This window comes from Elgaria multicarinata, chromosome 21 (genome assembly GCF_023053635.1).
Source record: "Elgaria multicarinata webbii isolate HBS135686 ecotype San Diego chromosome 21, rElgMul1.1.pri, whole genome shotgun sequence".
Classification (NCBI taxonomy): Eukaryota; Metazoa; Chordata; class Lepidosauria; order Squamata; family Anguidae; genus Elgaria; species Elgaria multicarinata.
The window spans coordinates 4,063,835-4,076,312 of NC_086191.1; the positions used below are offsets into that span (position 1 = coordinate 4,063,835).

At 48.2% G+C, this 12,478-nt stretch overlaps 1 protein-coding gene across 2 annotated transcripts in view; it reads right to left on the bottom strand.

The window, feature by feature from the left end:
- CA14 (carbonic anhydrase 14) overlaps positions 1 to 12,222 on the bottom strand; it is a 29,077-nt gene extending 16,855 nt beyond the window's left edge. For both annotated transcript variants that reach the window (XM_063145742.1, XM_063145743.1), the window contains exons 1-3: positions 11,836 to 12,222; positions 6,832 to 6,852; positions 797 to 976 (exon numbers count right to left, since the gene is read on the bottom strand). In XM_063145742.1, the coding sequence (XP_063001812.1) occupies positions 797 to 976; positions 6,832 to 6,852; positions 11,836 to 11,896 (262 nt within the window). In that variant the 5' untranslated portion in view covers positions 11,897 to 12,222. The remainder of the gene's footprint in view (positions 1 to 796; positions 977 to 6,831; positions 6,853 to 11,835) is intronic.
- Between the last annotated feature and the right edge of the window lie 256 nt (positions 12,223 to 12,478).

Here is a 12,478-nt window from a genome sequence, read left to right on the forward strand (position 1 = left end):
TGGGAGATCCAGGACAAATAAAAGGAAGGACTTCTTCACACAGCGCAGAGTTAAATCATGGAACTCCCCACCACAAGATGTAGTGATGGCTACCCATTTGGATGGTTTTAAAAGGGGATTAAATGAATTCATAGAGGAGAAGGCTATCGATGGCTACTAGTCCTGATGGCTATGTGCCACCTCCAGTCTCAGAGGCAGTAAGCCTGTGTGCACCAGTTGCTGGGGAACATGGGTGGGAGGGTGCTGTTGCACCATGTCCTGCTTGTTCCTCCCTGGCCGATGGCTGGTTGGCCACTGTGTGAACAGAGTGCTGGACCAGCATGGCACTTCTTCTATTCTTGTGTTCTTATGACTCTTCCACAAGGCAGGTTAGGTTCACACCACATGACAACCCTTGCTCAAGGTTGAGTCTGGGTTGAGTGTGAGTTGTGGTTGAAATGTGGGTTGCTGTGTTGTGCGATCCTTTGGGGCATTAGTCCCAAACAGCCCACAGTTCACAACCCAAAAGCAAACCATGGCTTTTCTTCACGGCTTGTTCATAGTTAACAACCCTTGGCTTGTTAGCACGGCTGGGTTCGCACCACCAACAGCCCACGTTTCAAGCACAACCCGCACTCAACCCAGACTCAACCTTGAGTATGGGTTCTCGGGTTGTGTGAACCCAGTCTATAAATAACACGTAATGTAAGAGCTCAAGCAGAGCGTTCGCTCGCCCTGACGTGGGGAGCACCAAAGAGAGAATCAAAATGGCTGCCAAAGGTGTGAGGAAGCCACTGGGTCCCATAAACAGCCTCACCTGTGTGCCCGTTATTTGTCAGGGTGAAAAAATTGCTTCCAATGTCCCAGTATCCCTCAGGCTCCACCGGAACCAGCGATGGGTCATATTGGACGGAGTCCGTCTGGATATTAATGGGGGACTGAGCTTGTAATCCGCACTCCGGATAAGTTTCTGGCCAGTGCTCCTGTCCATGGGCCCCTGAGAAGGGAGAGAGAAAAAGACCATCAATGTTCAGACCAGAACAAGCATTGTTGGTGGTCGTCCCAGAACGTGGAAACGTTTGAGGGACTGGAAACCAGGAGCCGGTAAGTGTGCCACTGAATTTTTCAGCATCTGTTGAGCACCAGTGTTATTCTAGGACTGAGCTTTCAGGCTGCCACACCCATTAGCCAAGATGGCCATCAGGGGATGATGGATGTTGTAATTCGGCACCGCCAGAGGGCGCCAGATTGGGGAAAACTGTCCGGGTCGCATGGGGGCGGCTTCTTACACTAGCGACGGAAAGGAAGTCTGCGCATGCTCAAAGCTAATCTTTCTTTGTTACGACGTCACAGATTTGGGGGCGGGGGACGTGCCCTGGAAGGGAGTATTGTCGGCAAGTGGTTTTCCCTTCCAAGTAATTTCGGAGTTGAGGGTGACCTCGCCGTCCAACCAGCCAGCCAAACAGAAGAGCAAAAGGTTGCTACTGCTGAATATAGAAAAAGAGAGTGAACGTTCGGACTGTGATGTGGAGATAGAGGAGGCCTTTAGGGTTTTTTTCCCTTGTCATCTTCTGAGCTTCGGTACCCAGCCCGGGTTTTGGCAAATAAAAAGTGCCGTCTTTTCTTCCAGGTGGTGGTGGTGGAACTGCCACAAAGCCAAATCGAGCTCTTTTGAAAGAGCCTTGCCTTCATGAATGGCCGCCGAGGGTGATCTCTGCACGCTCCTTTGCATCTGAATGTGCTCGCTGGCCCGGGCCCCTCCGCTGACAGCAAAAGTTTGTTTTTTTCCAAGCGGGGAAGCAAGGAGAAAGCGGTGTGCTTCGCTCGCCCTGTGCCATTGTGATTCCAGCGGCCTGGGAACTCAAAAGTTACCACACACACACACTCCCTCTTCCAATGGAATAAAATTCCAAACCCTGCCAAAGAGGTATTATCTTCACGGCTATGTTTATCCATAGCCAGACTCCCAGAATCCACTGGGCTTGGGTAAAAATGAATCAGGATGGGCAAGAAAATGTTGTAGATCACAAGCTGAATATGAGCCAACAGTGCGATATGGCTGCAAGAAAGGCAAATGCTATTTTGGGCTGCATTAATAGAAGTAGAGCTTCCAAATTTCACGAGGTACTGGTTCCCCTCTATTAGGCCTCATCTTGAGTATTGCGTCCAGTTCTGGGCTCCACAATTCAAGAAGGACGCAGACAAGCTGGAGCGTGTTCAGAGGAGAGCAACCAGGATGATCAGGGGTCTGGAAACAAAGCCCTATGAAGAGAGACTGAAAGAACTGGGCAGGTTTAGCCTGGAGAAGAGAAGACTGAGGGGAGACATGATAGCACTCTTCAAAGACTTAAAAGGTTGTCACACAGAGGAGGGCCAGGATCTCTTCTCCATCCTCCCAGAGTGCAGGACACGGAATAACGGGCTCAAGTTACAGGAAGCCAGATTCCAGCTGGACATCAGGAAAAACACCCTGACTGTTAGAGCAGTACGACGATGGAACCAGCTACCTAGGGAGCTTGTGGGCTCTCCCACACTAGAGGCCTTCAAGAGGCAGCTGGACAAGCATCTGTCAGGGATGCTTGAAGGTGGATTCCTGCATTGAGTAGGGGGGGTTGGACTGAATGGCCTTATAGGCCCCTTCCAGCTCTGCTATTCTATGATTCTATGGTTGGTTGGGATGAGCTTTGGAAACAGGGAGGGCACCTTTTATTTTTTTTAGCCCGTTAAAGGATTGTAATTGATTAATCCAAACATTACTGACGTTATGGCCTGAGGCGCTACAGGAATATGGTATTGCCCAATTTTGGTATGTTGTTTTTAAATGCTTTTATCCTATGTAAACCGTCCAGAGAGCTTCAGCTATGGGGCGGTGTACAAATGCAAGAAATAATAATAAATAATTGTGACCCGCACCAAGGGAGACTTGAACCCTGGTCCCTCAGATAGCTGAGTTACAGCCCAAGGCCTTCTATTGACCTCAGTGAGTCTCTTTTGGCTCAAGTAGCTTTATCAGCTCCGTTCTGGGCTATACCTAAGGGTGCAGAGATTTTGGTAAATTCCTTTGTCTGCTCATTGACAGCATCAGGGGTGTGTTTTTCTGAGGGGGGGTTGTACAAAAATGCTGTTCATTTGCAAATACGAAGATGCGCTAATGCGAATTAGAACAAGTGCTCATTTGCAAATAAACGAACTTGCTCAAAAAAGGGAAAACCTATCCACAAGGCTGCAGCCTCCATCATTTGCCCTTTGAGAGAATCAGGTTTTTTTGGGGGTACAAAACCTTTGTTCGTTTGCAAATACGAAGTTGCCCTAATGTGCATTATTAGCACAAGTGCCCATTTGCGAATGAACGAACTTGCGCAAAAAGGGAAAAACACATCCACAGGGCTATGAATTCGGATTCATAGAAACCCAAATTCATTTGAAACCGTTCCGGATTTTTCCGTCACCCCTAGGTCTGCCCCGTCTTGTGATTCGTTTCTGCACCTTCCTGTCCCTAAATCGACTTCTTCCTGTGAGTTCCATGCGGGGTGTCGTGTACCGGAGCCCGCTTGGGGTCCTGCAAGTCCCACCTGCCTCACTATTTTTGGGTTTGCCCTCTTGGTCCAGGGGCCTCACCTCGCCTCCCTCACTAAAAAAGACTCCCCGCAACATGCCAGCCAGGAACGAATCAGAGTCAGCGCTCAAGTCCCGCCTGCTTTGGCATTGCCTCCCTGTTTTTCTCCCGTGGAGAGAGTCCCACGTGTGGGAAAACGAACCCCAACAGTTGCACCCATGTCCGGCCATTTTGAAATATCGGCCAGGCGGTGAACACCCACGATTCTGCACCACTCAGGTTATCTTCGTCGGCCTTGCTGCCGCCATCGCTAAGCCCTTCTCAGCCTTACAACAATGCCTCTGTTTTTGTTTTTTTGCCGGCTGCCAAGTCTGGGAGAGTTTCGGGTCTGGATTACCGCGTCCCTCCCCGGCGCAAGAGGATCAGGCATGCCAGGCTGAGCGCTGTGGCGTTCACCTCTTTGGAACAACACTGGGGTGTTGTTGTCGTTTTCGCTAATTGGAGCAGCGATTTGGCCCTGGTTTTTTTTTTTTTAAAGCTGGGAAAACAGGCGAGCAGCTCAAACAAACCTACTTAGAATCACAAAAGGGAGCTTTCGGGGACACACAGGCAGCAACCGAGGCAAGGGGAGAACGAAAGCCAAACACTCGTCCTCTCCTAAAGCCTGCGTAAGGCCCCACTTGCTCCGTGGGGAACACGAGGAGAGGTCAGTCAAGTCAGCCGCGCCACACCGGTCGGTGGATCTCTGGACATGCCTGCGCTGCCGGGCCCGTAAACGCGCCCACCAGCCCTCCAAAGCCTCCTGTTCATAGACCAAACCAGCCTTCCTGGCGTCCCTGAGATATTTTGAACCACAAGCCCCATCGTCCCTCGCCGTTGCCCATACTGGGGATGTTAGCAGTGCCAATGTGGGGAAGGATAGACCAGGGCCTCTCACACGGCAGATTCCTTGCCCAGCCAGCAGGGGGCGGTATTGAGGTGATGGGTCGCCATTTTGTTGGGACTAGTTTCTGTTGTTGTTTAAAGGCGTGTGGTTTTTTAAAAACAACAACAACAACACGCCGTCGCTGCTGTAAATGGCAGCTCCCCTTTTGTGTCCCGCTTTGGAAGAGTGGCGCGTTGCCCTCAGTCTTTTTCTTTCGAGGTTGGGCGCTCACAAAGCGCCTTTCTAGGGTGCTTGATTCCTCCGCAGAGATTGAATGGATTTGGCTGGGGGCCTGCCTGGAAACTGGCAAAGACCTCCGCCGTCACAGTCGGGCGTGCACAGCCCGTGGCGGGAGAAGAGGGCATCCCAGGTCTCTCCCTCTCTCTCTCTCTCTCACACACACACACATGTGCCCTCGCTGCCCATTAGAACTGGTGCTGGAGCGGGAAAAGAGGAGAAGGCCCCATTCAGAAGACACCTTAAACCACGGCTTAACCATGGTGACTAAGGCAAAAAGCCTTATTCACTGCAGCTAAAGCCATGGTTTAAGGTGTCTTCTGAACACAGCCTGACTTTCTGGGTTAACTACTGTGGTTAAAGCCGTGATTTAAGGCATCTTCTGAACATGACCTGACTTTCTGGCTTAATCATGGTTAAAGCCATGGTTTAAGGTGTCTTCTGAATATAGCCTAACTTTCTGGCTTAACCACCATGGTTAAAGCCATGGTTTAAGGAGTCTTCTGAACACAGCTGAATTTCTGGCTTAACCACTGTGGTTAAAGCCATGGTTTAAGGTGTCTTCTGAACATGGCCTGACTTTCTGGCTTAACCACCGTGGTTAAAGCCATGGTTTAAGGTGTCTTCTGAACAGGGCCAAGATCTCCTAGGTTAGACCTGATTTTTTAAAAATACACCTTCCTTGTGAAGGCCTCCACTTAAATATGCAGACTTCCATTATTTTCACACACAAACACGAATGTGTCGATTCTAGTCCTCATGAAGTCACCTTAGCATGAAATTATTTGCTTTAAAAGAGCACCGTCAACTAGGGATGTCTGGATTTTGTGAAATCCGTCCTGTGGATGTTTCGTGTGGTGCCGTTCATTCCAGCATCCCTTCACAAACAGATTCGGGTCGTCCCCTCACCCCACCGTTATGTGGAAAAATTCGCAAATAATTCCGTAAGAGGATTTCCATAATTTACGTAATGAATGTTAGCACATAATATTTACCATATTCCATTCCACTTTCCTGCGTGTATATTTTCCGGAATGGCAGGGGTCTCGGCAGAAATTCGCGTATTTCCCTACGAAAAAATTTGCCCAAATTTCGGGAGAGCTTTCTTTAAAAAAAAAAAAAAAAAGATCCAAAAGTCCACGGAGTCTGTGCGGGCCAAGGAGGTCCATCCACACTGGATTCTGCAGGTCGGAGTCTTACAAATTTGAACTCGTTTTATTCCATCTTGCAACACACACAGCGCTATATGAAATACAGGAGGGCAAATCCAGTCCCATAAAGGGGTTCCAATTTCTTAAGAATTCTACACAAGGAAGACAGCGGAAGGAAGAGGAAGGAAACGGAGGCTGGCAGGGGAAGGCAGGAGGCAAATGTGAATTTATTTTCATTTTTGATGGTGTCTTAGTCGTACTACGATCAAGGACTGAGTGCCAGAGTTTTCCCCAAAAGCTGGGTTTTGAGGAGAGATTGAAAGAGAGTGAAGCATTCTAGGGTGTTGGACTTGGGAGTCGGGAGATCCGGGTTCTAGTCCCCACCTGGCCATGGAAATCCACTGGGTGACTTTGGGCTGGTCACAGACGCTCAGCCCAATCTACCTTACAGGGTTGTTGTTGTGAGGATAACATGGAGAGGAGGAAAATTATGTACGCCGCCTTGGGTTCCTTGGAGGAAAAAAGGCGGGACATAAATATAATAAATAAATTTTAAAAGGGATGCGTCATTGGAAGAAACAGGAAACCTCTGGACAGCTAACGTGACAATTTGAGAAGGGGACTTCAGTAGCGTCCAGAGTAAAACGGCTTTTGCACGTTACAGGAGCCAAAGAATTATTCTGCAAAAGGCGGCTTTGGGCTAAAAGGACGGCCTTCCTAGATAGCTGCCTGATTTCTGAGGCTTAGGAACTGGCCGTGCCCTGAGTAAAGGCACTCTGGGCATGCTCAGGAGCTTTTTTTATCATTGCATCACACAGGCTAGCATCGCTTCGTTGGCAACGTGAGCGGGCCTTGGCAGTGGCTGAGCCTCGCTCGGGACGGCGTCATGGAAAATTCGCAACGGCACAAACATAGTCATTTGAAGCACTGGGAGGTGGATTCAAATCAACACAAAAGGCCAGGGAAAAGCCGTCTCTCCTTACCTTCGTACGTCCAGTGGGAACCTGCAAAGAGAGGAGGGAAAGCGATGAGTCATTGTAGCTGCGTCTTCATCCGCATCAGCAGCGACAACCACATTATCCCAGTAAGACGTTCCGCCCCAGAAGTGGCCGCATTTCAGCGCTGCAAAGCAAAGTGCCACAAAGTGTCCCAGGATGAGAAGAAGCACCGTGGCGTAGTCCATGCCCTCCTCCCCAACCCAGAGCTCCGTTTTGGACTTCAACTCCCATCTGCCCCAGCCAGCATGGCCAACGGTCCGGAAAGCATTTGTAGTCCCAAACGTCGGGAGCGCATGGGGAAGGCTGATCCAGGCGGCGAGAACACACTCCAAATCACAGGCCAGATGAGGATGATGGGAGTTGTAGTGGAGGGCACAAGGGTCAGGGAAGGCTGCACTAGGTGGCATCATGTTCCCATGATGACCAACTAGTTGCCTCTGGGCAAAAAACCAAGGAAGTTCAGGGGCGTCGTTGGAGGAGGGCCCACAGAGCCTGGGCCCCCCGACTCCATTTCCTGGGCCCCTGGATCTATTCCCCAGAGCCCTGGACATCCGCTGACATCAATGGATGATTTATTTCCCCCTCCCCAGTTTAATTGCCATGCAGGGGGCAATTTTTCAGGGGGCTTTGCAGCTGAAGAGGAAAGACTTAATTCTCTTTCTCCCCCCCCACCCCCACATGCTGTGACACCCCCTCCCCAAACCAATCTTTCCTTGCACGGCAGCGAAGTTCAGGCGAGGGAAAATATTTCCCATTCATTTGGGAGATTCTCCACCAACTTAACTGAGCTGTTTATTTATTTATTTTTGAGGTGATGCAGATGAGAAAACCAACTGGCTTCCTTTGACTCCTGGGAGATTTAAATAAATCCTAATCCTTGTGAACCGCCCAGAGAGCTTCGGCTATTGGGCGGTATAAAAATGTAATAAATAAATAAATAAATAAATAAATAAATAATCATTATTTCTACATTTGCATGCAGAGATATAAACAAGCCTGTGCAAATTCCGCCCTAAAAGGCCCTGAGTCTTTTAAGTGCGCTAGAACAGCACCCCTGAGTAGGACATAAAGGCGGCTTTTCACAGTCCCACGCTAGCCGCTACCCCACACTGCCTCTCGAAGAGCCTCCCAATTTGTTCCACTTCCTCGCCCTCAGAGAGGTTCTGCCCTTTTAAACTGGCTCTTTATAAAAAGGAGCTTTGGAAAACAAAACAAAAAGGTCACCCCATCCTCAGGGGACGTACGCTCAAACACCGCACTGAAACGCTTGTCTCCAATTACACCTTTGAAATATCTACTACGCTCTTTCTTTCTTTCTTTCTTGCATCTATCGCCTTAAATATGTCTCTCTTTTTCGAAAAAAGAAGCAAAAGATTCAGCCTGAAACTCAAGACGTCGAGGCAAAAGATGAAACTTGAGCCCAAGTTGATAGACTAAGAGATAAGTGAATCAAAATTTGTTCCGCACCGAAAAGGGCAAGCCGTCCCTCAACGGAGACATGATATGCAACCGCTGCTAATTTTACACCGGCAGTGTGAACAACAGACATAGCAAAGGAGGAGAGAGAAACTCCCCCCCTCTGCTTAGAGCAGCCTTCCCCCAACCTGACGCTCACCAAACGGACTACAGCTCTTAGCATCCCAGGCCAGCATGGAGATAGAGAGGTAATTTTAACTCTGGAAGAGACCCACAGGATCAAAATCTCACTGTCTCCAGACCGCTCGGAGCGTGGCCTTTGGCAAGTCTCCCCGCAGCCTCAGTTTCCCCATCTTCCAGAGGGGAGGGACATCTTTTGCAGCCGAAAAACGCAAAGAGCCTTGTGCCGCCTTAAGGCTGACAGGTCTGCAGTGCAATACTATGAGTGTTTACTGAGAATTAAGCCCCAACCGGCCTCGGCCTGTCGAAGGTAACGCGTGTAAAGCATCAAAGCCTCATCGAGGCTGAAGATTTGGTGTGCTTTGCCGGGTGCACGGATTTCAAGATTGAGGCACTCAATCCCAATGCAAAACTGCTAAATTAGAACCTATCGGGAAATTGGATTCTCTCCACCTAGGCCTGAATCAAGACAATGGTTTTCTCTCCATCTTCAAATGTTTATTCATAGCTGTGTTTTTGGCAATATCTGTTATTGTGCTTATCTTGTATGGATTTAAGCCTTAAGTAGAATTGTCATAGATTCTGTGTGTGAAGGGGAGTGCATTTAATTTCCATCTGACTTGGGTGCTTATATCCCTCCTGTCTGTGTCTGTGTCGTGTGTGTGTGAGTGTTCATTGAGGTTAACACTTCATGATTCCAATGAAAGCTTTTGCTTCCACACAATTCATAGAATCACAGAGATGGAAGGGGCCTACAAGGCCATCGAGTCCAACCCCCTGCTCAATGCAGGAATCCACCCTACAGCATCCCTGACAGATGATTGTCCAGCTGCCTCTTGAAGGCCTCTAGTGTGGGAGAGCCCACAACCTCCCTAGGTCACTGGTTCCATTGTCGTACTGCTCTAACAGGAAGTTTTTCCTGCTGTCCAGCCGGAATCTAGCTTCCTGTAACTTGAGCCCGTTATTCCGTGTCCTGCACTCTGGGAGGATCGAGAAGAGATCCTGGCCCTCCTCTGTGTGACAACCTTTTAAGTATTTGAAGAGTGCTCTCATGTCTCCCCTCCGTCTTCTCTTCTCCAGGCTAAACATGCCCAGTTCCTTCAGTCTCTCCTCATAGGGATTTGTTTCCAGACCCCTGATCATCCTGGTTGCCCTCCTCTGAACACGCTCCAGCTTGTCTGCATCCTTCTTGAATTGCGGAGCCCAGAACTGGATGCAATACTCTAGATGAGGCCTAACCAGGGCCGAATAGAGAGGAACCAGTACCTCACGTGATTTGGAAGCTATACTTCTATTCATGCAGCCCAAAATAGCATTTGCCTTTCTTGCAGCCATATCGCACTGTTGGCTCCTATTCAGCTTGTGATCTACAACAATTCCAAGATCCTTCTCGTTTGTAGTATTGCTGAGCCAAGTATCCCCCATCTTGTAACTGTGCGTTTGGTTTCTATTTCCTAGATGTAGAACTTGACATTTATCCCTATTAAATTTCATTCTGTTGTTTTCAGCCCAGAGCTTCAGCCCATCAAGATCACTTTGAAGTTTGTCTTTAAAGCGCCACAAGTCTCATTGTAATTTCCCATCTCCCATTTCCCAGCCAAGAACTCTGTGTGACTCAAACATGTGCATTCCCTGAAAGGTAGTCAAATAAAAATGAACAACCTCTCTGTTATGTTTCTTAAGGATTTATGACTAATGTCTTTCATTTTCTTTCCTTTTGGGTCAGGCCAAGAGCGATCATGTCCATTTCAAACTTGGAAAATACACTTTAAAAACAACAACAGACAAAGATACCTATAGTTGTTTCCAGATTTGCACATTTATATTGTTTCCAAATAATCAAATGAGGTATTTTGTAAAAAAAACAAAACCCAGGAAGGGGTTGGGTCAAAGCAGAAATATTTATTTTAAAATTATTTCCTCTCCTCTAATATCCGTCCTGAGGAAATTTCGTGTACCCCAACCCCTATTTCAATCACACTTGGTCTACATAAACGTTTCTCTCTAGATTTTCTCTTTGGTGTATTTCCTTTCTACTGCTTTCCTACAATCCAATTGCTCTTTTCAACCACCCAGATTTGAATAGAAACATCGGAAAATCAAATTCCATGTGTCACTCAGTAAGACGTGTGGAATTTACTCCCTCCAGAACTTTAATTTTTGTCTTTTCTTCACTCTTTGAGGCTTTTCCCTGGGTTGCAGGTGGGAAAATGAAAAGTTAGGGTCAACAAAATGTGTGTCCCCAAGGTCATATTATTTCGCATGCGTGAAACCGAATTGGTCTGCGCAGACGGTGAAAGTTTATACTGGTAACGTGAACAATATCTTTTAAGTCTCTGGTGTGCTGGCTTGGAACGCAGCCAACTCCAGCGGTGAATTTTCGGTGCCCCATAAAAGGAGACTCGGAGAAAGCAGACCCAAAAGGAGTGATCATCCGCTGGGACATTCTCCTTCAAAATCTCGCCTGAAACAAACAGGAGTTGCACAGGGTCCATTCATGTTAGTCTGGCTTGCACAAGAAAACGTCCTGAGGACCCTGCATGCCTCATGTTTAGTTAGCAGGAAGAGGTGAACTCTCTGCCTGGACTTTCATCTCGGACACCAGTATCTCGGTTTGCTTCCGAAATTCAGCGTTGTGCTACCGAATGTTGGAAGAACAACAATGAAACAGCTTAAATAAAAAATATAGAGATCAGTGTTACTCAGCCTGCCCGGAACCTGGTGCTTTTCAGATGTTTTGGACTACAACTCCCATACTCTTGACCGCTGGCCACGTTGGCTGGGGTTGATGGGAGTGGAAGTTCAAAACATCCAGAGGGCACCACGTTGGGGAAGGCAGATGTAACTGGGTAAAAGTTTGCACGTAACAGTAATTTTTAAAACGGCCTTTTCCCGCTACAATCCTGTACACACTTACCTGGGAGTAAGTCCCAGTCAATTCAGTGGGATTTCCTTCCAGGCAAACCTTACCCAGGCTGGTTCCGTTTGCATCGTTTCTGAAAAAGACCCATTGCAGCCTCTTCGGGGCAGAGGCCAAAATGAGCGGCGCTGTTTGAAAACTTCCTTCAGGGATGGATCTCTCGCAGAGAAACTTTTGCAAACTTGGTCTGTGATTGCTTGCAAAGACTGCTACTTTGGATTGGGTTTGCGGCTTTTTTTAAAAGATAAAGTATAGGATTGTGGGTTTTTTGTTGTTTTTTTGTAAGAATAAAAAATAAAAAAGGCCTGAGCAGTTGCTAGCAGTAGTCACAATTGCTGAAGCAAGAAAAGGACAGCCTGAGAATTTGTCCAAAATGAGCCAGTGAATTGCAGTTGATTTCCTGCACCCCAGAAAGTCAAAGTAGCCAGAGGCAGCAGCGTGGAAAAGCAAACAGCCAGAAGATGTAAACTTACCGCTTGTTAGAGCCATAGCTTGGGACAAGACTTGCAAGGAGAAGCTGAGAGTTAGGAACATCTCCGAATGGCAGAACAGAAGCAGCAGGTGATGAGCAGACAGAAAGAATAAGATGGATATTTCCTAGGCCCAAAAAAGGATGTTCTTTGTTCGAGGGTCTCGCTCCGTCTGGGCGAAGACGAAAAAAGCCAAAACAAAAAGCCACCTCTAAGTGGACCCCGCCGCGGTTTCTGCCCCTACCTTGTCCTTTCAACGGGAGTCGTGGGATTCCCCATTTGCCACTATGAAAAAAAAGGGCCCCAAGGTGGCGTTTAAGGTGGCTCTGGCCAACAGAGAGAATTTGCCCAGCAGCTGAGGTCTCTGCTCCTTAAATACTTCACCCAGGAGTCGATGGAGTCCCAATGGTGTTTGGACAGGACGAGGAGGGGGACGTGGGGGGAGGTGGCTGGAATTTGGCTCTGGTTCAGGCCTGTGCCAGCCAAGTCGCTATGCAGAGAGGCCGGTGTCTTTTATCCCCGGCTTTGGCAGAGGGAAAGTAAGCACAGCCCGAAAGAATGGCTGAGAAAGGACAGCTTTTGCAGCGGTTTAGAAACAGCGCTGGGAACCCGGGTTTAATTTCCACAAGGGCTCAGAACTGAAGCA